Source organism: Phalaenopsis equestris, unplaced genomic scaffold (genome assembly GCF_001263595.1).
Source record: "Phalaenopsis equestris unplaced genomic scaffold, ASM126359v1 Scaffold000002, whole genome shotgun sequence".
In the NCBI taxonomy this organism is placed as follows: Eukaryota; Viridiplantae; Streptophyta; class Magnoliopsida; order Asparagales; family Orchidaceae; genus Phalaenopsis; species Phalaenopsis equestris.
The window spans coordinates 11,489,571-11,515,293 of NW_018164444.1; the positions used below are offsets into that span (position 1 = coordinate 11,489,571).

The 25,723-nt window shown below is 33.0% G+C and overlaps 1 protein-coding gene across 1 annotated transcript in view; it reads left to right on the plus strand.

Annotated features, from left to right (window-relative positions):
* The window catches only part of LOC110038238 (peptide chain release factor 1), a 55,178-nt gene that overhangs the window by 24,021 nt on the left and 5,434 nt on the right, over positions 1 to 25,723 (plus strand). The window contains exons 2-8 of the mRNA XM_020743011.1: positions 19,742 to 19,842; positions 20,273 to 20,371; positions 21,804 to 21,987; positions 22,340 to 22,388; positions 22,719 to 22,797; positions 22,977 to 23,051; positions 23,876 to 23,953. Of these exons, the coding sequence (XP_020598670.1) occupies positions 19,742 to 19,842; positions 20,273 to 20,371; positions 21,804 to 21,987; positions 22,340 to 22,388; positions 22,719 to 22,797; positions 22,977 to 23,051; positions 23,876 to 23,953 (665 nt within the window). The remainder of the gene's footprint in view (positions 1 to 19,741; positions 19,843 to 20,272; positions 20,372 to 21,803; positions 21,988 to 22,339; positions 22,389 to 22,718; positions 22,798 to 22,976; positions 23,052 to 23,875; positions 23,954 to 25,723) is intronic.

Below are 25,723 nucleotides of genomic sequence, written 5' to 3' on the forward strand. Positions count from 1 at the left end.
GCGGAGCGAGCTATGGGTTAGGCGAGAGGCAAACCCCGAGGGTTTAACGGGAGAAGGAGAGAAATGGAGTTAAGGATTTTAATATAAGTTATTAATTATAATAATAATAATAATAATAAAATACTATTTATTATTATAATTAACACTTAAATAGGTATTTTTCCCAAGACGCGCCGTCGCAATGAAGCGAACGTCCTTCTTAGGCAAAATCGACGTTCCGGATGCATCGGCGCAGTCTGTTTCGTCATCCGGAGTCGTCCGGGCAACTTTGTTGACGATTGGGACCAAAACGCATCGCAGTCCAAATCTTATCAAAATTTGGGTTTGAATTCGATTAAACAGGACGACGAAGAGCGCAGCGGCGCCAAATCAACGAGTAGAGTCAATCCTAAGGCTGTCAGTCCTCCCTGAGTTCCTTCGGAGTAGTCTTACCTGCTAGGCAATAGCGGTCAAAACTACCACATGAAACGTTAAGTCCAGCGATGAAAAGTCCAGAATTGCTAACGGGGAGGGCTCTTACTAGTTTTCTAGGAGTAGTCGTCAGAAAGGTCCTACGGCTAGATCCTAAACTATTAAGGAGGGGAAAAACTACACCTTGACCGAAAGCGAGGTCAACAGTTTTTATCACCTCATCAGATCGAGCAAGTTGTTACTGTTAGTAGACACATGTGGCTCATGTGTTCAACAACCTACACCTATCCGACAATCTTTGGACCATTCCACTGATCAGATGAGTCAATCTTCGAATGAGGAATGACATGTTTATACACCCAGGAAGAAGAAGAATGGAGGCCTACTACCAAACTTGATGGATGATACATTGGTCGTTTCAGGTAATGATTCAGGTAATGATTTTCAGGTAATGATAACAAACTTAACAATTTGTTAGCTGGCTCCCGTCCTAGAACCAGAGAAAGAGGTAAAACTAAATTGGATTATTCGCATGCTAACTTAGTTGACAAGCTTTTGGCATTCAATTCCTATGTCTACATTTTAATCTGGGTTTTTTTTTTGGTACACATGTATTTCCTACGCATGTGTTGTATGCCGAGTGGTTAGGGTGCCAATTTGGGCCTTTTTATCAAACCTATCACACCTTTCCTTTTATTAATATATTCGCCTTTGGGCTTTCAAATATATATATATATCTATATATGTATATGTATATGTATATAGACACACACACACATACTATATATATATATATGAAGATTCATAACAAGCAAAAAATCCAATTCTCAACTCTTTATCATCCACTTTAAGCAAACAAAATAACAAACTAAAAAAGATTGACCCAGCTATAACTAAAATTCCATAAATAAGAATTTAGAAAGATGAGCAATATCAAATCATATATCATTTTCTAACTATAAAATTTAGAGGAATATTTTTGACTTAATAAAGACCATAAAAATGGTCAACATAAAAGATAAATTCAAGCAAATATTTAAAAAATGAAAAAATGTTTGAGAAAATGTGTAAAGTTGTTCTCAAAAGTTGAAACCTAGTATAGTATGACAATTATATTTTTTAAGTTAAATTATAAAGTACGACACAAATTCTATATCATTGAGCTCTGCTCTTAACACTAATGATATAACAACATAAGCGCATCAAAATAAAAATGACTACTAATCTTAACATTCGTCCGGTCTAAGATAATAAATCTTATCAAGTAAACATGTTGTAACCCAAGTTAAAGTATAACATAATAAGAAAGGAAATGAGCTAAAATGGTGAGAGATTTGATTCCGACTTCAGAAAAAGCTCCTTCGAAGACTTCCATAAGCTAAACAAAAGAGATGCTCATCTGTCGCTGTCGTTTGTGACCTTATTCCTGGGAATTGGGATCAATTCGTTTGAGAGATGAGAAAGATGAGAGAGATGATAGAGGTGAGAGATGTGAGACATAAAGGAGAGCGGACTTGCGAAATGCATAGAGCTAGGGCTGTTGAAGACACTAATATAGTTTTAATTTTCACACGCAACACATCCAACTGTTTGCAAAATCATGCAACTATGATATTTTTGAGTTGATTGACAAGCCCATGAGGCGAGTCACCAAAAACTCGAACTCGATAAACAATCGAGTTTGATTTACAACTTGAGCTCGAGCTCAAGGCTTAATAAGCCTAGCTTGTGAGCCTGTAATCAAGTCGAATTCGAGTCGTGTCACAAGCTAGCTTGAGTCATTTGCACACCTAATCTCACTCAACTGGGAACTTGAGGAAAAAAAGCCTTGTTTTTTTCTTTGAGGCAGATGAATTTGACGTATCTGATGAATTTATGAAGCGAAACAAGAAATTCTTATGAAATTTTATCGTACAACTTACTTAAGTGTATGCATGTATTTTATTGGGGCAATGCTTTTCGTAGTCAACTTTAGTTAATTATGTGTATAGAATTATAAATTCTATTGGTTTGTAATTGTGTATATAGTTTATTCTTATAGAACTTTTACAATTATGAATGAACAATTACTGATGTGCCATCTTCAATTGTGAAAATATATTTTGGTCGTGATTTTTTTTTTCTTTAACATATTGCATTTCTATTTTAGTTGAAAATTAAGTTATTTATATTAAATTTTTTAGTCTTATCAATTAATTAATAATTAAAAAATAAATTTTAAATGTTTTTTATATCTTCATAAACATTTTGTTTTAAATGAATGTTTTATTTTATAGTTAATCAAGTTTATATATGATTCAACTTATTAAACATTTGCTCGAATCGAACTGTATATATGGTTTATTCTTATACAACTTTAACAGTTATGAATGATCATATTACATTTCTATTTTAGTTGAAAATGTTAGAAAAAGTTATGTATATTTAATTTTTTAGTCTTATCAATTAGTTAATGGTTAAAAATGAATTTTAAATGTTTTTTATATCTTCATAAAAATTTTGTTTTAAATGAATGCTTTATTTTAAAGTTAATCAAGTTTATATATGGCTGAAATTAATTAAGCATTTGCTCTAAACGAGCTTTGTGTATATAGTTTATTCTTATAAAAATTTTATAGTTATGAATGAAGAATCATTGATGAACATCTTCAATTGTGAAAATATATTTGGTTCATGATTTTTAATTTCTTTAACATTTTATATTTCTATTTTATCTGAAAATGTTAAAAAAAGTTATTTATATTTAATTTTTTAGTCTTATCAATTAGTTACTAGTTTAAAAAAATGAATTTTATCATAATTTTTTTTAAATGGATGCTTTCTTATGTATTTAATCAAGTTTATATATGACTGAAATTAATTAAACATTTGCTCTAATCGAGCTTTTAAACAAGCCAAGCTCGAGTAATCTAATCGAGCTCGAGCTAACAAGCTTAGCTTGAGTCAATTTTAATATTCTCAAGCCAAGCTCAAGTCCAGCTCAAATCGAGCTTTTAAACAAGCCAAGCTCGAGTAATCTAATGGAGCTCGAGCTAACAAGCTGAGCTCGACTCAACTCGTTTGCACCTCTGATGTTTATCCTATAAGAAAGAACTACTTACAGATCAAGAATGCAAACTGATTTGTTGTTACGATTGCTGCTTGATATGGATTGATATGGAACATGATATATTTTACCATACAAAATCTTTTAAAGTGTTTTATTAAGCTTTTGGGCGTCTGAAGGGGCATACTATAGAATTAAACAATTACCTTTAGTTCTTAAAGCTTGTTGAGCCTATCATTTCATTAAGCAAAAGTTGTTTTTTGTACCATATATCTTGTAAACTAGATTGCATATTCTAATTATCTCCAACCCGTAGACCCTTTTCTAGTTCTATCCATCATAGTTTTCGAAGACCTTACTTGTATCTCGAAAAAAAATGACCAAGGATCTAGATCTTTGAGGTGGGAGGATGTATGCTTTGAACAAGTGATTGGAGATCTTGGAAGGTTCTGATGATGCTAACGAAGAGCTTTCTATGGTTAACTTGCAATTGAATGAAGCATTACTATAATGATTACAAGATGAGGCTGAACCACAGAGGTTAAATTTTGGTTGAGGGAACTAGAGCTGCCAAATTTATCTTATTTCTTTTCTTTCTTCATATTAAAAGATTCATACTAGGAGCATCATATAAATATAATCTAACTCACCATTGGTCTATATATATATATATCCTACCAACATAACGGGGCATAGAACATGACCACTATTGTCTGGGATGGAAAAACACCTTATTATCTCTGGCCTCTATACCCCTCTTCAGCACAACAAGACGTATGTCTAGTCTTTACTATTGCCTGAGGTGGAAGGACAACCATCAATGCGCGTTGGTAAATTAGCATCTCCAGTTGGTACTATAACAGGATGAACTTCTTCTATCAACATGCATGCAAGCTTTTTTATAAAAGATCTTCATTTACATTCTTCTTAAACTGCTTTATCCTTATGGGAATCTATATGTTATTCTATGAGTCACATCCCATTATAGATGAAACCAATGTCTTGCTATATTATGAATTCAAAAATGTGTGTCTTATTTCTAACAATATAATCGATTATTGAAAAAGGATATTCATACTCAAATGTTACAAGGATTTTGATACTGCAATGATGTTAACATAAACAAGTATTAAATTACAAACATAGTTACTTGCATTCAGTTTTGAAGAAGGACAATGTACTATGAGTTAGAAATATAATTACCCATCTTTAATTGTACAACTACTTTTCCTCAAGCTTAGCCTTGCTTCCTCGAGTATTCGATCCTACGAAGCATATCAATTCATACATGAGACATACTTACGACTAAATTTTTTATAATTATAACCATCTTAAAATTTACTTAAAAAACATTATTACAAATTGGTTAACTCTTGTTGTTTATATCTAATGTTATTTGTACTTTTATTAAATGGAGTTTTCCTGTTATTTTCCCATTCTGTATCTATTACTTTTATAACTAATTTCAATCATTATAATTAATAAGAAAATATTGTAAGTAAAATTATTTTACCTGCTGAAACGTAATTAACTCTTTATATCCAATTAAATTGTAAATTTTGAACCAATATAAGAAAGTTAAATTTAATAAAATTTAATTAAGAAATTAATGATTATCTCATTTTCATATAAAATTTAATTTAAGCTTATATACATCCTAATCATGTAATTCTTACTAGCTGCTATTAACTTGCTAATGTAATATACAGTCATATAACTATTAGCAACCAACTAAGTTTCTTCCATTTTGATTCCAAGTTACAATGCGCATGTATGTTAAATTTAATGTGAATCAATCACACACAAATGATCAGATGATGCTATCTTAATTCTAAAATTTTATGTGAAATCCCAAAATGAATATACCAAATTTTCGTCTCACGAATAAGTGTTTATTAAAGCAAAACAAACTTCAATTAAGATTATTGTAACCATGAATCATATATTTTTTTAGCATAATGCTTTTTATTATTTATATTTTTGCCCTCCCACCTTCTGCTAACTGTTGCAATCTTCTTTCACACACTTTAGATAACATTGCTGAATATATATAATGTTGGCAACAGAAGGAAACTTTATGGCAAGGTGTCAAGTATAAAAAATTATTAGGCCCAGACAACATACATTTTTGTGGGTAAGCAAAAGACATACATTATGCTCGTTGCTTAAAAAAAAGAAAATCATCACACACAGCTGTGAACTTCATACTTTGTTAATATCTTATGATTTTTGAGATGTGCTAGTTTTACCACCAATTATTGTATGCATGGTGCCTATTATATTGATCAGGAGCTTCCTTTGCATGCTGCTTATCATGGCGGCAAAGCAAGACGCTCTTTTAAACAACCCTCCTATAATAGCTTTTTTTCCAGTGATTATAGAATTCTATAGTTTTGGATAAAGCGGCCATGTTCTTTATAATAAAAGCAGAATTTTGATTTATCATGACATACCATGGATTTCTTCATTGGTCCTAAACATTTAAAAGATTCCTTATTTTTAATTTATTTTTTGGGAGCGGCTTTTTAAGAGGAGGTACATGTAGGCAAAATAACTTATGTGAGGTACATCCAGCTAATGTCTTCTAGGATCACCAAGTGATTGTCATCCAAATTGACTCACATAGTTGTAGAAGCAAAACTGCATAAATTATTTTGTTGGTTTAGAGAAAATATTGTTGTTGTTCTTGTTGTTATTGTTGTTTTCTTTATCTCACTCGGATTTGAAGAAGGTGGGCATTTTTGGGTTAATCTTGCTGATACATAAATTCTTCAATAGTTAAGAATTTTGCAGTTTTTCTCAATAAGCCTTCCATGTTGTATGGAGGATTTTTTTTGCCTTTGAGAATTTGATTTTTTTCGGGTTTAATTCCAAAGATTCAGATTGTCTTGGTGAGGCTCATATTATTGAAGTGACGTCGTGGGAGGCTTTATTAAGCAATAATTATTTTAGCTCGTTTCATCTTTTAGCTTGTTATAATAAGAGAGATCGAAAGGCTGTTGAACTGCTTCTTTGACATGGAGAATTGCACTAGAAATAATTAATAGAACTTCTCAAAAGGCCTGTAGTTGAGGAGAGCAAAATGTTGCACTATTTTTATGTAGAGTTCTTAAAGTTGTTGGTATCTAAAATGTTGTAGAAAGTTAAAGCATTCTCAAATGTGTCCAGATGATCAAATTTGGTAGTGGTCTCTTTGTACAGCCACAGGCTAGGAGCCTTGAATTTAAATGTAATTAGCTCTTTCAGATCTTCAGGAGTAATATGAGAACTATTCATTGCATTGTATCATGCGTAAGCACAGTAAGAATATTGACATCAATATCTTTATCTTTTTATGCTGTTGAGGCGGCTACGTTGCAAGATTAGGTTGGTAATTTTCATCTAATTGAATCTCCATTATTTCTTATTGTTAAAAATGTTACTACTGGATTGTTTGTCATTATGATGCATACAATGAACATTATTATTCGGAGCACGAGAGCTGAAGACCAATATTCATTATTATAACAATATGCTCTTTTCTTCCTCAAACATAATTAATTTTCCCATAGATATGCCAAAGTTTTGAATGGTGAAAATTTACTTTCACATGGGACAGGGAATTTGATCATCCAGGACTTTATGAAGATAGAGATTGAGAAAGATATAAACTCTGATACTTACCTAGGAGGTAGAGAACATAAGAAGTAGAATAGTAGGAAAATAAAGACTTTTTAGTTGGTTGTTACTGTAACTTACATTCATTATGTTGCGAGTTGAAAGAAATATTTACCATTTAAAGAAAAAGTACCAAGTTTTCTCTACTTATGTAGAAAGGCACATGAGAGAGTTCATGTATGTGATTGGAGTAGATTGTGAAAAAAATTTGATATCAAATATCCTCAAATTAGTAAAAAAGAAGTTGAGGAGGCTCTGAAGAAAATCAATGGTGGAAAATTAGTAGGGCCTGATGATATCCCAATTGAAACATGGAAAGATTTATGAAATTTTTGGTTTAATAAATTCTTTAATGTTATTTTAAAAACCAAGAAGATGCTTGAGGAGTCGAGGAAGAGTATTTTGGTCATCATTTTTAAGAATTAATTGAATGCACAAGAGTATGCAAATTATAGAAGAATTAAATTGATGTGTCATACTTTAAAATTGTGGGAGAGGGCAATTGAATATAGGTTAAGACGCGATACAAAGATTTCTCATAATCAGTTTGATTTTATGTCGAGCAGGTATACTATGGAAGCTATACATTCATTGAGAGGTTTGATGGAGAAGTGCAGAGAGAATAAAGAGCTACTACATATAATTTTTATTGATTTAGAAAATGTTTATGATAAAATTTCAAGAGAAGTCCTTGGAGAATCTTAGAGAAGAAATATGTTGATATGACTTATATTCAAATCATTAAAGATATGTGTACTAGAGCTATTACCTGTGTACGAATAGCATGAGTATTGATAAAGTATTTTCCTATCTCAGCTGGATTACGTCAGGGTTCGACTTTAAGCCCATATCTTTTTGCTTTAGTTATGGATGCTTCTACTGGACACTTTCAGGAGGATGTACCTTGGTGCATGCTTTTCGCTGATAATATCCTTCTTGTGGATAAGATTAGGTGGATAAGATTAGAGAAAGAGTTCAGGAAAAACTCTACATTGGAGTCTAAAGGTTGGAGTCTAAAGGCCTTTGTTTGAGTAGACCTAAAACTGAATACATGGAATGTAATTTTAGTAGTAGTAGCTCTAGTAGCAGAGTTGTTACTATGGGAGATCAAATTATTAAAAGGTGTGAACATTTTAGATATCTCGAGTTCATTGTTCAAAGTGATGGTGATATAGATGGGGATGTTATTAGTAGAATTCAAGTTGGTTGTTTGAAGTGGAGGAATGCATCAGACTCTTATTGTGTGATAGAAAAGTATGAAAGGAAAATTTTATAAGATGGTGGTAAGACCTGCAATGCTCTATGACAGAGAATGTTGGCCTTTAAAATATACGCATAAAACAAAGTTAAGTGTTGCTAAGATGAGAATGCTTTGGTAGATGAGTGGCTTGACACTTAGAGACAAAATGCGAAATGAATATACCCATGATAGCGTTGGTGTAACTCCAATGACGAACAAGATTCGAGAGAGTCGTCTTAGATGATTTGGTCAAATTAAACGTTGACCATCTAATGATCCTGTTAGGAGAGTAGATGTTTTAGATTCAACTTATGTTAAGAAAAGCAGAGGTAGACCTAAAAACACTTTGACATGCTATATAAAAAATGATATTATTATGTTAGAATTAAATGAAAATATGGCACTCAATAGGACACAATAGAGAAAAATGATTCATGAAGCCGACCCCACTTTGTGGGATAAATGCTTGTTGTTGTTGTATCAAATATCCTCAGATTAAACTTCAATATTGTCCCTTGACCGTTCATATTGGCCAATTCAGTTTTAGAGTATTACATTTCTTTTCAATTTAATTCATTGACCATGCAAAATTGATCCAATATGGTCTCTCATTAAGGTTGTAAACGAGCCGAGTTGAGCGCGAGTCACCCTAGGCTATAGCTTAAGCTTGAATAATTAATCGGGTTCAAGCTCAAACTTTCTTTTATGAGTATAAGCGGGTTCACGAGCCAACTTGTTTATCATTAAAGAGATATATCAATTCAAGCTAGTGTTGTATCAAGTGACAATTCAAGCTAGTGTTGTAGCTTGAGAGAATTTTGTAGCGGTCGAGCATCACCAAAGTGACACTACATTCGAGAGTCTATTCTTAAGACTAACCCGAGTCTTTATAAGAAGAATTATACTAGAAGTTGAGCATTATCATTTTGTCATGTATTGGATTAGGTTGCTTTCTGAAACATGATAAACTCCAAGGATTATAGAAGAGATTCTTATTTTTAAATATACATAATATGCTTGAATTCATATGCTTATCAATTCCATGAATGGGCATAACATCTTTTTATTTTTTTGTGAATGTGTAGTCTAGTTTAGTAGGGCTTCTTTTTTGCTTGTTTTACATTTTTAGCTCTCATCAATAATGAAGAGAATTCAGAGCGATGAAATCTATTTAAATTCTAATACTAACTAGCGTACTCCATGATATCTCATGGATGGTTCATGTTAAACACTTAATTTTGTAAGAATCTTTAATGTGTGGAAAATTTTTATTATTGAAAAGTTGGGGAAAATCCTTTTCATAAAGGCAAAAATCTTGTTGCAAATGTATACTATATGAAAAAAAGGTGAAGAAAAAACAACATCGATGAAGCTAAAGTATCAATCTAACCTATTCTTAATGATAATAAAAACCATTATTCCCGAGTAGAATCCAAAATTAAGCTCGAGATATGATATTGAAGCGTGATAATTTTCCCTCGGTTTTGTTTCTATAGAATCTCTCATTTTTTCTTCTCCTTTCAAATTAGCCAAAGAGAAGATAAAAAGAAAATATCTTAGTTTTCTCTTACATTCTTCTTGATATATAAGTTTCTCCATGAAGAAAATAGTATTTTAAAGCAAAAATAGTAGTATAAACCCCACAAAGGCGAAGAGGGCTCATCTAGATACTATTAGTGAAGGAACATTTAAAGAAAAGGTGAAAGAATTTCTTAATGCTTTCCTAATCAGCTAAAAGAAGTTATAGTGTCCCATACATAAGAAAATATTAGACATATTTCATAGAATAAATGCCATTTTAGTAGTGCTTTCACATAGAAGAGTCAATTTTAGAATTCAAATTGACCCGATTTAAATCATTGTAAACTCATAACATCGTTAGCAAGATGAAAGAGAATAATGTTTTTTCATTTTTTCAAAAATGTGCCAACTATTAGCATTATGATTGGCTAAGGGACAATTATGAATTTAAATATATTTGTTGAATTTAATAGCTCCACCATGTTGTATGTTACAAGAGATTTTGAGGCTTCCTTTTTTAATAAAATGAGAACAATGAGCGCCTTTCTCACTTAGAAGGCAAGAGAAGAAGAATGCTTAAGGTACTTGCTCTTTGTTATAGAACTGGAAAATGACCTTGGCTCCACTTGAGATTGTCAAATCCACTTAGAATTAAGAGAGATATTAATAATATGAAGCTCTTTCACCAAGTCCTCCAAAATTCTTATGTCCACTATTAGATTTATAATGTTAATCAAATCTCTAGACGTTATTACTTATTTTTTCTTGCCTATTAGCTTTAATTCTCTCATTATGTATTTTCATTTTTGCTTTATTCTATTTTATGCCTTTCCTATTTATTTTATTTTGTTTTTATTTCTTTTCTTTATTTTGCCTTTTGTAATTGAGTTTAAATACCCCTTCTTTTATCAATCAAGGTGAGCTAGTCTATTCCAAACTTCAACATGGTATCAGAGCCTAACCCTAGATTCTTCAGCTTTAGTCCTTCTCTACCGGTTCTAGCAGCCGACGCCTCCTAACTGCAGGCCTTCTGTGCAGATTCCTACAGCCGCAAGATCCTTGCACAACAACTGCTTCCCTATGATCCAACAACCGCAACTTCCCGTGTTAGGCTCAGCCTTTGCTTCCCGCTTTTTCAACAACCACAACTTCTCTCTGATTTTGTCGTACGCTCCAGCCGCTGCTTCCCGCAGTTTTCAACCGCCGCTGCTTCTCGTTATTTCAATAGCTGCAACTTCCTGCAAGTTAAAGCTGCGAGGCATTAATCCAGCAGTCAGAGGTCTGCAACAATTTCAGCAACCACTGTTCTTTGATCTAGCCGTCGTTGTTACTTCGTTGTGAATTTCCTATAGTCCTCTGTCGTAACCTTACCAGAGTCCATTAATCGCTCATAACCTCAACATCTCCTTTAGCTCAGTCAGAATTATGGTGGATTACTCCAACTCTAAACCACCTTAAGAAGACGTTTTTGATTTTACCGGAGGATCAACTCAAATTTTCGCTCCCTTGCAGATCTGAGAATCGTAAACCAAAGTGAATTTATTAATCATAGCCCATAAACTGAACAGGAGTAACTTTCTCCAATGGTCCCAAGCAACGTCGTTGTTCATCAAAGGACGTGAAAGGTTGGTTACCTAACAGGTGTGGTTCGTGAGCCTCCAACAACTGATCCGTCTTATGGAGCTTGGGAAATGGAGAATTCCATGATCATGTCATGGTTGATCAACTCCATGGAGACCTTAATTGGTCGTTCATACATGCTAATGCCATTTGGACAGCTGTCCGTGATACCTACTCGGATGTAAGAAATTCCGGCCAACTCTATGAGGTATCTAAAAAGATTCGGGAGGCAAAACAGGGGTCAAGGATCGTGACTCAATATTATATTGACCTTGTTGCACTATGGATGGAATGTGATATGTACTATAACCATGCTTGGTATTTTTCGACCTACTTATCACTCTTCTAGAGAATTGTAGAAAAGGATCTATGTTCTAATTCTTTGGTGGCCTTAACAAAGACCTTATCGAAGTTTAAGGCCGTATTATTGGTCGAGATCCTCTTCCTTCTGCTCGCAATTATTTTATTGAGATTCGTCGGGAAGAAAACATGAGACTTGTCATGCTTGACACTTCTACTCTTCCAGCTGAATCGTGTGCATTGATCTCCAATAGTGCTTAGCCCTCGACCGTGACACCTCAAACTGGTCACTTTTTTTGTGACTTCTGTCACAAACCCAACCATACTAAGGACAAGTGTTCAAAACTTTATAATAAATTGACATACAAACCTTCAGCCAAATCCTCTGCTACCAAGGGGCTCACGACGACAACCCAATCAGACACAACTCAATTGACTCTTACTTGGAACATTCCAGAAATCTCCGAATCATTGAAAAACCCAATGGAGCAATTGATAAAGCTTCTTGGCGCCAATCAAGTTTCTTCAGGTCCATTGATCTCTCATGTCCGACAATGTACTCTTTCTATTGCTCTCATTGTTTATTCTTCCTCTAGTTCGCTGATTATTGATTCAGAAGCCACGGTTCACATGACTAGATGTTCGCAAGCTTTCTCGATTTACTATTTGTTTTCTCGAAAAGATGCAGTCATAATTGGCGATGGTTATTGTAGTTCTATTGCTGGTAATGGATTAATTGTACTAACAACTGATCTAACTCTGGAGTCTGTTTTACACATTCCCCAAGTGCAATGTAAATTGTTAACTGTTAGCAGATTGATGAATGATGTTGATTGTGTTGCTAACTTTTCTTCTGATGGTTGTGTTTTTCAGGATCGTTGTTCGGATTGGAACTGCTAAGAGGGCTTGACCTTACTACTTCTAAGAGAAGAACATAGGAAATACAGACACACCTCTCAAGAGTTGTAGCTTATCTCGAATCATTGAATGTCCCAATATTGCATTGTCGTTTAGGTCATACTAGTTTCCAATATTTAAAAATGTTGTATCATTTGATGTTTTCTAATAAAAATCCTCTAATTTCAGTTGTGAGACATGTCAGTTAGCTAAACATTGAGTCCATTACCCATTCCACACTTACACTTCTGCTTCTTTCTCCCTCATTCACAGTGACCTATGGGGACCTCCTCGTTTTTTCAGATACATCAATAAAAGGTGGTTCATAACTTTGATTGATGACTTCACTCGGATGACGTGGGTCTACATTTTAAAATACAAATCAGAAGTTGTTATCGCCTTCCAAAACTTCCGCACTTTCATTTTAACTCAATTCAAAATTCATATTCAGGTCCTTCGGGCCGATAATAGTTGTGAAATTTTTAACTCTATTTGGGTGAATTCTTGGTGAGTAAGGGCATCCTTCACTATAGCTCGTGTACGGATACTCCTCAACAAAATTGGGTAATCAAGAGAAAAAACCGTCACCTCCTCGATTTTGCTTGCTCCATTATGTTTCAACCCAATGTACTGAAACATTTTGTAACGATCTCATGCCACTTTTCTCATAAATTGAGCCCCCTATAAAATTCATAAATTCTGAACCCCCTTAGCCATCCCGATGTCTTGCTTCCCCACCAATCGAGTTTTCTCCACATTAGACCATAATATTTTTTGGTGCACTGCCTTGGTTCGAAACACTGCCCCCAATCAAAGTATACTTGATCCCATATACATAAAATTTCTTTCTTGGGTACTCCTCTACTCAAAAGGGCTATCAACACCTTGATTCTACCACTTACAAAATCTATGTGAGTGTTGATGTCCGTTCTTTAAAAGTGTTACCTATTTTCCTAGCTCTACTCAAAGTGAGGGGGAACTTGTGTTCTTAGACACTATCCCTTATCCTACTCTTATAGCTGTTCCCCCATTGTTCACGCTACTGAGGAGTCCCCTGTCCGGTGAGTGCACTATCTGATGGCTTTCTGGATCCCGTGAGTGCTCCATCTCTTTCTCCCACTATCTGTGTCTACACTCTACACACCCAATCAAATGCTCCTAGTCTAGAACCCACTACCTCCTTACAAGATCTTGACTCCACTCCGGACGACATTCTCAGTGCGACCCCTCCTCCAAATGAGGTGAGTTATCCGAGTAAGTTATGCAATTAAACACGTTCTCTCTATTTTATGACAAAATATCTTTTTTCCGCATTTTTTCACTGATTTACAGAGCATTTTCTACTACCCTGACGGATAATCAGATCAAAGCTACTATTGAGGTCGCTCTTGCTGACCCAGCTTGGAAAATGACAGTAATGGAGGAGGAGATGAATACCCTTCAGCAGAACACCCTTCAGCAGAACCATACGTGGGACATCGTTGATCTTCCTCAGGGTAAGAAAGTTGTGGTATGTCGATGGATTTTCATCACAAAGTTCAACTTTGATGGATCCTTAGATTGTAACCAGGCCTGATTGGTTGCCAAAGGGTACTCACAGACCCACAGAGTTGACTATGAGGAGACATTTGTTCTAGTGGCTAAGTAAATACTATTCGAGTCTTATTGTCCCTTACAGTGAATTTGGATTGACTTTTATTCCAGCTAGATGTCAAGAATGCGTTCTTGAATGGAGAGCTTACAGAAGAGGTATACATGTTTCTTCTTCTTGGCTTTAACTCTACCACCTCCAAAGGGTAAGTGTGCAGACTACAAATATCTCTATATGGGCTAAAACTGTCTCCCAGAGTCTGGTTTGACAAGTTCACAAAGGTGGTTGTGGGCATTGGTTTTACTTAGACTCAATTAGATCTAGGGGTGTGCATTCGGTTGGTTTGGATGAATCAATTTTAAAATTTGGCCAACCAATCTAAACCGAAATCCAAAAACTGAACTACCAAACCAAATTTTTTTTAGAGTAGATCCAATCATACTAAAATTTAATTCAGTTTGAATGGTTTGATTTTTGATTAACCAAAATATATGTATTTGACATGTAAAAAAAATAAAAAAAAACACATAAAAAAGCAATGACCTAATTCCAACAAGTGATATTCAAATGATAAAAATAATTTGATTACAAACATAATTTATAACCCAAAGAAAAAGAGGTACAGTACAACTTTGAACAAGCTTAAAAAAATGCAATAAATAGCTTAGAAAAATCAAATTCTTTATAATACGAAAAAACGACACATAATTTTAAGCATTCTAACATTTGTTTTATTCTATAACTAATGCTCTTTGAGAATTGTCAAGAGCTTTCTCTTTAACTTGTTTGCTTGCCTTGATGCCTTCTAGTTGAGCTTCATCAACATCAAATCCAACTTGGTCTTTAGAGGCACCAATTTACAATCATTGTTTATTATTGTTTATTTTTGCTATATAGCGGCCTCAATGAAAAGAGAAGAAATACATCAAAGGTCAAAGAAAAGCAAAAGCTAAAAAGATGATCAATGCAGGGGGATAGAGAGAGCTCAGGCTATACAACAGCCTCAATGAAATGCTCCATTTAAGCAATACCAAATTTTGAAATAAATAGAGCACCAACAAGTCAAAGGCATAAGACCAAGTCATTTGTCCAAACAAAGATATCCGAGCATTGTTCGTGTAGGTATGCTGGTTGAGTACATTGATATTGCTATATATCTCATAATTTCTCTCCAAAATGCCAAGAGGAGGAATTAGATCAAAATTTTCATTCAGGACACGAAAATCAATATGCGGTTGAGTTCGAAATCCAAACCCCGATGTCTGTAAGCAGCCCAAAAATCATTGCCAACTAACAGAGGAACAAAAGTTACAAAATATTCCAGTAGCAGAAAACCAACAACATTAATTTTATCCAAGTAAGAAAATAAGGCTATCAAAACCACCCAGAAAAACAGAATTTTGTAAATAGGACATAACATGATGCACTACTCTAGAAAGTAGAAACCTTATAGATTCAAATGTATCGGCATTGCTGTATAGGTCCCAACAGCCAGCAACACAGGGAACTTCTTAATGCATTGATTAAATAATTGGTTGTGCTAAAATTATGCTTTATCACCAAAGAATCTACCAAATCAAGTAATTTACTCATAATGCATACTGTGGACATGCTTCTAAAAATTATCCTATATCAAACCTTCAAGAATGAACTATACGTTCATTAACCAAACAATAGCCAACCAGTACCTTGTTGTCTCATCAAAATGAACTATAGGTTCATTATTATTAGTAGTCACTATTTAGCTAAAAAAGAGCCATCAGAAAAGATAGGAAGCACTAAAAAATCCAGAGTATAATATGACAACATTAAACAATGGCCGAAATACCCCCAACAATAGCCAAAGCTTAGAAGACCAATACGCTAACCAACCCACATTCACAAACTACAAATATAACAACCATGAACCAACGAGAGAGATAATGTCAATCTCCATCTCAAATGATAAAAAAAAAAGAATAGCAGATATACACTTCAATGGGCCAACAACCTTACCAAAGTGATCTCTAAGTAAACCACCAAAGCCACTTGAATGAACTATAGGTTCATTAATATTAGTAGTCACTATTCAACTAAACAAGAGCCATCAAAAAAGATAGGAAGCACAAAAAAATCCAGAGTATAATATGGCAACATTAAACAATGGCCGAAATACCCCAAACAATAGCCAGAGCTTAGAAGACCAATACGCTAACCAACCCACATTCACAATCTACAAATCTATCAACCATGAACCAACAAGTGAGATAAAGCCAATCTCCATCTCAAATGATAAAAAAAAAGAATATCAGATATACACTTCAATGGGCCAACAACCTTACCAAAGTGATCTCTAAGTGAACCACTAAAGCCACTTGAATTAGAACCAAAGGAACCATCCGTATTAGATTTAATCCAACCCAACTGAGGGTGCAACCACCTCAAAATTCAGACTAATGGATCAGAGAGAGTCTCAAAGTGAATACCAAGATAAGCAACGGCTATAGTTTGCAAAAGCCAAAGCTCAGAAGACCAGTAAACCTCTATTGTGAGCATACTTTTCACATAAAACCAAAGAAACATGTATCTATCACATAAGAAAATCAATAGAAACTTCTCATAGAAGCATATCATTCAAATGGAACAAAAATCGCTTTACATCAATCAGATAAAAACCAATAAAAGCTTCTCATAGAAGCACATCATTCAAATGGAACGAAAATCCTTTTGCGTTGATCTTATAAAATGAAACAATACGATTGAATAGTAATGCAAATCCACCATCAAACCATGGAGTATATCAAAATAAACCTTTAAATTTCTTCAATAGTTCAACCTAATGCTCAGTTAGGATTAAGAAGTGCATACCTTCATTGTAGAAGATAGAGTTATAGGAGAAGATAGAATAAATAAAATTAGGGCAACAACTAGAAGGGGAAAGCAGAAGCTTGGAAATACAGATAGGTGAGAACTGAGTTATCCAAGAGGACTAAGACCTAGAGGACCGAGACGAGTCGAGCAACCAACGATAGAGCACGAGGGCAGAGCGAGGTGAGTGACACAGTCTGCGCGACAGAACGAGGCAAGGATTTGAAATGAACTCTAACTAGCCCTAAGAAAAAAACATTTGTGATACATTTAGTTTCCGCCGAACCACACTTCCGCCCTATAAAAATCGATTTTCGACTAATTTTTTTTTTAAAATAAAATCGAACCGTAATCGATAAACCAAAGTATACAAATTTTAAAACAAATATCGAACCAAATCAATAAACCATTTCGGTTCGGATCGATTTTTTGGATTTATCCAAATAGTGGACACCCCTAATCGGATCACACTCTCTTCTTCCGACATTACTCCAATGACCAGGTAGCTATCCTTGTTGTCTACGTTAACATTATTGTTCTTACAGGTAATGATCTCTCAACATCGAGTCCTTAAAAGAAATTCTTGCTAAATCCTTTGAAATGAAAGATTTGAGATCTCTCTGGTATTTCCTAGGCATTGAAGTGACTCGATTATCTTGGGACATTTGTTTATCTCAACGCAAATATGTGATTGACTTCTTGAAAGAGAACAATCTTCTTCTATACAAACCAATCTATCCGTATGAATCCCAATGAAAATTATCTGACATTCCCAATGTTGTGTCTGTCAATAAAAGTCACTACCAGCTTCTTGTTGGGAAACTCATCTACCTTGTTCATACTCGCCCTAACATATGCCACACAGTTGGTATAGCGAGTTAATTCATGCATGTTCCTATGAGCACATCTCCAAGCTGTCCACCTACATCGGGTTCAGGTTTACTTTTCTCTCGTTCCACCTTTTGGTCTATTGCTGTTTATACAAATGCTGATTGAGTCGGATCAGTTCATTATCGATATTCCATCTAGAGGTATTACTCATTTGTATGGGGAAATCTGGTCACGAAAAGCAAAAAAAAATAGTCTATGGTTGCTCAGAACAGTGCTGAGCTGAATTCCGCTCCATGACCTTGGGGTTCTGTGGAGCCCTCTGGTTACACATTATGCTATATGAACTTCATATGCTAACATCCGCTCTGCTGCAACTATTTTGTGATAATAAATAATAATACCACAATCAACATTGCTCACAATCCAGTCCAGCATGATTGTACCAATCATGTGGAGATTGACAGACACTTCATTAAGGAAAAAATTGAGTTTGGAGAAATTTGTGTGCCTTTTGTACCATTCAGTGGTAAATTTGCGGATATCCTTACCAAAAATTTTCCTTGTCTTTTGTTCAATGACTTCAAATCCAAGTTGAACATGATCAACATCTATGCTTGAACTTGAGGGGGAGTATTAGATTTATACGATAATTAAATCCCTAGCTGTTATTACTTATTATTTCTTGCCTATTAGCTTTAATTCCCTCATTTTGTGTTTTCTTTTTTATTTTTTTCTATATTATGTCTTTCCTATTTATTTTATTCTGTTTTTATTTCTTTCATTTATTGTGCCTATTGTAATTGGGTTTAAATACCCCTTCTATCAATAAAGGTGAGCGGGTCTATTTCAGACTTCAACATCTACAATTGTCTTCCATTTAACCAAATTTCGTCCCTTATTTCAGTTATTCTTTTTCCACAAAAATTTTCAACTAATGCTATCAATTTTATTAATGGTCGAATAAAGGAGGAATGAATGAGAAAATTATTTTGATAAGAACAATTCAGCCACCTTCCAAGAAAAAATTGCCTTTCTTTGAAGCCTTCAATTTTTTTTTCAATGATTTGATTTCCAATTTCTTTCAATATAGCTTTTGAACTAAGAGAAAGGCCAAATTTTTAGAAGGAAGTGATTCTAGAGAGCAGCCCAAAGCTTTGGCAATTAATAAACCTTTTTCTTTGCAACCACCAAGGTAAATGAACAATAGGTTTAAAGAAGTAAATTTTTAGACCATAAAACTTTTAAAAAGAAGCAAAATAATTTCTAGTGCTGAAACGTACGTTCTAGAATTTTGACAGAATATAGGGGTATCATTTGCAAATTGAATATTGTTTATATCGATGCTATTCATATCCCATTGACAACTTTCAATCCAATCTACTTAACCTGCTGCCCTAACCATCTTGTGACTGACGTCAGAAATTAGTCATCAACTCATTTTATCATGTATTTTCAATGATAGGCCTTTTCTTATATAATATGATATATTTTATGCTTAAAACAACTTTATACATTACTCGAGTTGGTTCCTGCTAATATGATGCTGAAAATGCAGTATTTGATACCTGAATGCCATCTTTTTTATATATTTCTAGTAGTAATTTTGTAAATTTAAATGTTTGTAGTATTTGGCACCAGAATGCTACCCTAAACCATATCATGTCATAGTTTACAATGATTAAAAAAAAAAAAAAATCTAATTGAAAAGTATGTATCTTGATGAAAGTAATATTTCTTTAAGATCTTCATGATCATTGTTTTTTTTTTTTAAATTTTGTAGAAACCACTGTCCACCTTTCGCCAGATATCCTTAAGATAATGGAACAAAGCATGATGGCGATAGAGCTGAGAAGTGCTTTTCTTAATGATCAAATTAACCAGGTAACCAACAGTATTGGTCTTCATGATTTTCAGGTAGACATGTTTACTACATTAGTACCATGTTTTCCAATGCACAAGTAGTGCTTATTTCATTACCTTTTTCTATGCTTTTACCGATATGCCCTTAAAATGCCCGCATATATTAATTTACATGTAAAATTTCTTATTTACCATTTTTATCTAAGAAGTATTATAGTATAACATTTAAATTAAGATATAGCTTATACTTTTGCATTGTGTGGTCATGCTCCCACAATGATGTGCTTTGATATATCTAATATGGATTTATTGGTCAAAATAAAATTTCAGTTTTCATCTCCATCCATTTAACAGTCATTATGTATTTGCTATGATGTAATGGTGTTAAATGATAAATAAATTAACAGCCTGCTTATACTGCCATATTTCAATTCTGATATCGTGAATACAGCCAACAGCCACATCAATTGAGTATTCAAGAGCCAACAAGGAGCTCCGGAAACTTGGGAGCTCTTTGGAACTAATTAAGGAAGTGAGGGCCAAAAGGAAGGTATGTTCAATTTGTTTACATGTATCATTTTGGAATGGTTTATCACTCTTTGAAGCATTATTTAAAAAGGAGTTTGAGGCTTATGCCTCGAGGCGTGTCTCCAACCGAGACACACAGAAAAATATTCGAAGCTTAAGCCTCAATATCATCGGTGAGGCTTACGCCTTTTTCGAATAGGACTTACATCTTGAGGATTTATGTCTCGTGGCGTTTGAGGCAAGGCCTTAATGAAGTTATACAAAAAAAGATATATTATATTATATTATGTTATGTTATATTATATTATAAAATTTTAGATATATTTTGATATAACACCTCAAAAATATAAAAAAATGATTTAAGTATGATTATTTGGTTATTTTATTAGTTTATTCTTTTATTATAAATTATATTAGATTTCAAATTAATTGATATTACGAAGAAAATTATAGTGAATGAAAAGTATTTTAATGTTACAAATGAGATATAATTAGATGATAATACATAAGATGATTAATTTGAAGATGATGAAAGCATTAAAGATGCCATTATGGAACTTGAATCCCATGAAATATTAAATTTTAAGTGATTGATTATTTAGATTTATATTTTAAACTTCTATTTTAAATAAATATTTAATATTAATATTTATGATTTATATCTTAGTGATAATAAACCAAGTCAACTTATCAATAGTTTGTCATATTGATTAATTTTTTAAATTTATTAATTTTTTTATTTCTTTCTTGAGGTTTGCACCTCGCCTCGCTAAGGCAAGGCACCTCAATTGCCGATTTCGCCTTTTTAAACTTTGATTTGAATTTTTTGCAATTTAAACATTAAATTTTGCATCTTTGTGAACTATAGTATATTTGTTAAACTTTAAACTTTTTGTATAAATATGCTCATCCTGCTCTTTCTTCATTTCTTCATATTGATATGGCCATTGTGATATGGTTGTCAAGGTTAGTTTTACAACTACCAATTTAATAAAAAGGGGGTTATGCAGTTAAAAGCATCTTTAAATGTAAACATTAATTTTAATGATTATAAAGATAAAATAAGATTGCTTCATCTGAGTCCATCTAAAACACCTTGGCGCACAATGGAAGCTGTACATACACTTTACACGCTGTTTTCCTGGCCATCTTTTCGTACCTTATGTTTATTTCATGAAATGTTTCTCACTGAGACCAAATTAATAACGATCTGCACTTCTAATTATTGGTTTTTTTCATCTTCCTTTTCTATGTTAGATTTCTCTTTAGATAGCTGAAAGCAATTTGTTGTTTGTTTCAATGGCCATTGATGTAAGTGTCCTATAATTTCTTTGCACATTTTTGTTCAAGAAATTCTAACAACTAAATAAATAAAGTGAATTTGAATCCTTAGGAGTTCAGTTGTACCATACAAAAGCTCTTTAATGGGGAAGACCTAACATTCTAATTTATAGGAGATTGAAAGCCTGAAGTCATTAATGTCTGACTGTTCCGAAGATAAAGATATGTGTGACATAGCATCTGAGGAATTAGCTGAAGCTGTTGAGGAAGAGGAAAGGTTGTTGCATTTATTGCTTAAATCTTTGCTCCCAAAGGATGATGCTGATGAAAGGGATTGTATTCTTGAGGTGAGAGCAGGTAATATATTGTGTTTTTTAAGGGGACATTTACGTGCATATTACATAATTCCTCTGTATTTACATATCTAACACCTAAACTCTACCCTTCATATTTATACCACCCACATTTTTTATATCAGATGGAATTATCACTATTTTAACTTTAAAAAAGTGAAAGACATCTTCTCATATACTGGTAAGTTGGCATTAAAAGTGAAATTTAGGTGTTAGATGTGTAAATACACTAATATTAAGTGGTATGTGTGTAAATTTTCCTTTTTTAATTGTATACATTTTGATCTCTAGATGGAAGATTAGCTTCTTACTTGAAAGAATCTTCCAAATTTATAACCTTTAATGTTTTCTTATAGGGACTGGAGGAGAAGAGGCATCTTTATTTGCAATGGATATATTCAAGATGTATGTTTTAAACTCTTTTTCCTTTATTCTTTTAGGAGCATTTACATACAAACCTCCTAATTCCTATGTCTCTAAGGCCCAAACTTTACTTTTTATATTTTTATCACCCAAATCTTTCATATCACATAAAAAATGTCACCATTTTGACTTTTAAAAAGTGAAATACCCCTTTTCATGCATAGGTAAGGACGTTGTTTGTAAAAATTGAAGTTTAGGTGTTAGATATGTAAATACATAGGATTAGAGTGGTGTGTATATAAATCTTCCATTCTTTTAATGTGCATGGAGTGAGTTTTTTAGTTTATGCAGCTTGGGTCTGTTTTGGTACAGGTATGAGAAATACTCCCAGAAAAAGGGATGGAGATTTGAAGTTATTGACATAATGGAGTCTGATTTGAAAGGTTACAAGGTATCTATCTTCTCCCATATCTGCTCCCAAATTCGCTCTAAACCTTTCTATTCAGTTTCAGTAAAAGAATTCAAAATCGTTGTTTTTAACTTTGCATTTAGGTTCCATGAGAACCTGATATTTTTGAGTTGGTTCATAGAGTATCCTATTATTTACTATAATTAGTTTTTTTATTATAGGAAGCTAGTGGAACAGTGTCTGGAAGTGGCGTATACGGGAAGCTCAAGTTTGAGAGTGGCATTCATAGGGTTCAGGTGTTTTTAGGAGCTTCTGAATGTATTATTTTCAGAGTAAAAGCCTAAATTAAACCCTTGACTATTAAGAAATGTCCAATTTAGTCTCTAAGTTCTAAAATGCATCAATTTAGTTCAAAATTATTAAAAGTGCTCCAAATTGGTCCTAAATCATATTTTCCGTTAAATTTAACAGTTCCTCTCGTTTTGAAGGATAATTCCGTCTATTTGCAAAATTCACGAATTAAATTCACCAAGGGTAATTCTATCAATCAAGTAATTTTTTCATGCACATACATAATATTTTAAACTTAAAATACATTTATTAATTAGATTTTCAAGTTAATTTTAACTATTTTAAAGCACATTCTTTAATAAATAATTTTAAAATTGACAAATTCAATTAAAATCGAGTAATTCATAAAATTTCAGATTGAGTGAGCTTTTATTGCATAATTCTCGATCATTTAAAAAATTTTCATTTGAAACAAAGTGATGACTTGTGAAAAGATTTATTAATGCGAATTAAAAATTATAACTTTTCAACAACAAATAACAAAAGAGATTTTTATACAATCCACATAATTTTTGAATAATTAAAAATGAAAATATCCTTCAAATCATGCAGAACACCATTAAATTTATGGAAAATATGATTTAAGATCGATTTGGAGCACATTTTAATAGTCTGCGACGAAATTGAAGCATTCTAAAACTTTGAGACTAAATTAGACACTTCTTAATAGTCGGGGTACTATTTTGGATATTTACTCATTATTTTCATTATCATCCTAAAATATTGCATTATTTATAATTTAATAATTCTTTTTCTGATGTTTTGGTAGCGAGTGCCTGTAACAGAGAAGTCAGGGCGTGTCCATACTAGTGCAGTATCAGTTGCTATACTTCCTCAGGCTGATGAGGTGAGTATCATTTTCCTGTGTTTTTTTTTTAATTTTTTTTAAGTCAATATATTTTGATGTCAAGTGTTTTGAAGTAGTTTAAGTTGATTTTTGGAAGTGAGCTTCAATGATATCTACTTATTTTATATGAATTCTGTTGTACGAACTCGGTTCCGATGATTATTTTGGACTAAATTTGTTCACAACATTCAAGTTAAATTAATATTTTAGTTACCTAGTGACATTTTTTTTTGTCTTATTAATAAGACGATTCTGTATTCTAAAATTGAGACCTAGTTAATTGGATTAATGATGTTTTAATCAAATTTGCAAATATTATAATTTTATTTTTATGTAGAGTTAGGCCAACCCCTTTCTCATTTAATTAAAAAAAGAGGGATTTTTTTTCTACCACCCAATTCTTATGTATCTACATATCTAAGACCTAAATTCTAATATTTTTTTATATAAAACCCAAAGCCTTTGCACCAAATCAAAAAATACAATTAATATTAATTTTTCTAAAGTAGAACACATCATTTCATGCAAATGTTTTGATGTGATTATGATGCTAATGTTACAGAAGTAACTATCAAAGTTAAGGTGTTGGATATGTAAATGCATAATATTTGTGTGTTATGTACATAAACCCCCCTTAAAAAATAAAAATTACCCAAAATAAAGGAACAATGAAAAAAATTGTCATAAATGAGAACATAATCAATTAGAGGGTGAGAAGATTGAAGGGATCTGAAGACTTGTGCTTCTTTATAAAAGTAAGATTGATCATTGGTGAATTCTCGCTTAGCGTTGTGAATCCATAAATATCTATGGTTGATTAAATTAAGGGAAAGGGTGTTCTCTTCCGCTTTGTTTTGGAAAAACAACTAGCATTCCTTCCATTTAGATGGTAGAAATAGGAAGACAAAAAAAGATGGTACCCACATATTTTTTTAATTCTTTTCTGATATGAACACATCTCAATGTAGAAAATATAGTTCAAATTTTCTATATGTGTACATTTGTAAAAAATGTTATAGCGCCTCCTCCAAAAATGTGAGATGGTATTGCTACACCAGAAAATATGGAAATCATTGTCAATCTTATCTCAACACATGCCACATGCAGCATTATTAAATATTAAGAATATCTTTCTTCGATAAGGAGACCCTGCTAGAAATTATCATCATAAAGAGAAACTGGATAATTTGCAATTTTAAGAAATTTTAAGAGGAATAATAGAATTCTAAATAGAAGAGCCAACTTGAGTACACACACCACCCATTAGAAAAAAATATATATATTAGCAACTAACCAAGAAAAGACCATAGTGAGAGAGAAGCCTGGGATGTCCTGATCAAATTCAAGTTTAAACTGATTGATAATAGATAGGAATTTTTTCTCCCTATCACTGAGGTGAGAAGGAATGACACCTTTTCAAAAACCATGCCTAACTCTAGTGGAAGAATGAAGAGAAGCAATAGAAATGTTATAACATCTAGTAAAGGGGGATAAATCATTGAGTTGACAAGCAAAGTGGAGTAATCCTTTTTTTTTTCCCCAAATATTAATGTTTCTAATGTCGTGACCTTTCCAAAAAATATGGAGAAATAAATGGTGACGAACGTTTAGAGATCTCTTCTTTAATGAAGCTAGAGGCTTAGAGCAAAGTTGAACAATAGCTGATTAGAATAGGAGTAAGGTTACTACAATACTTTTTTTGTATGATTGATCCAGCAATAGATTCATTGCTACGTAGAGTTGATTTCTAAATGATAAGCCCATCTTTAT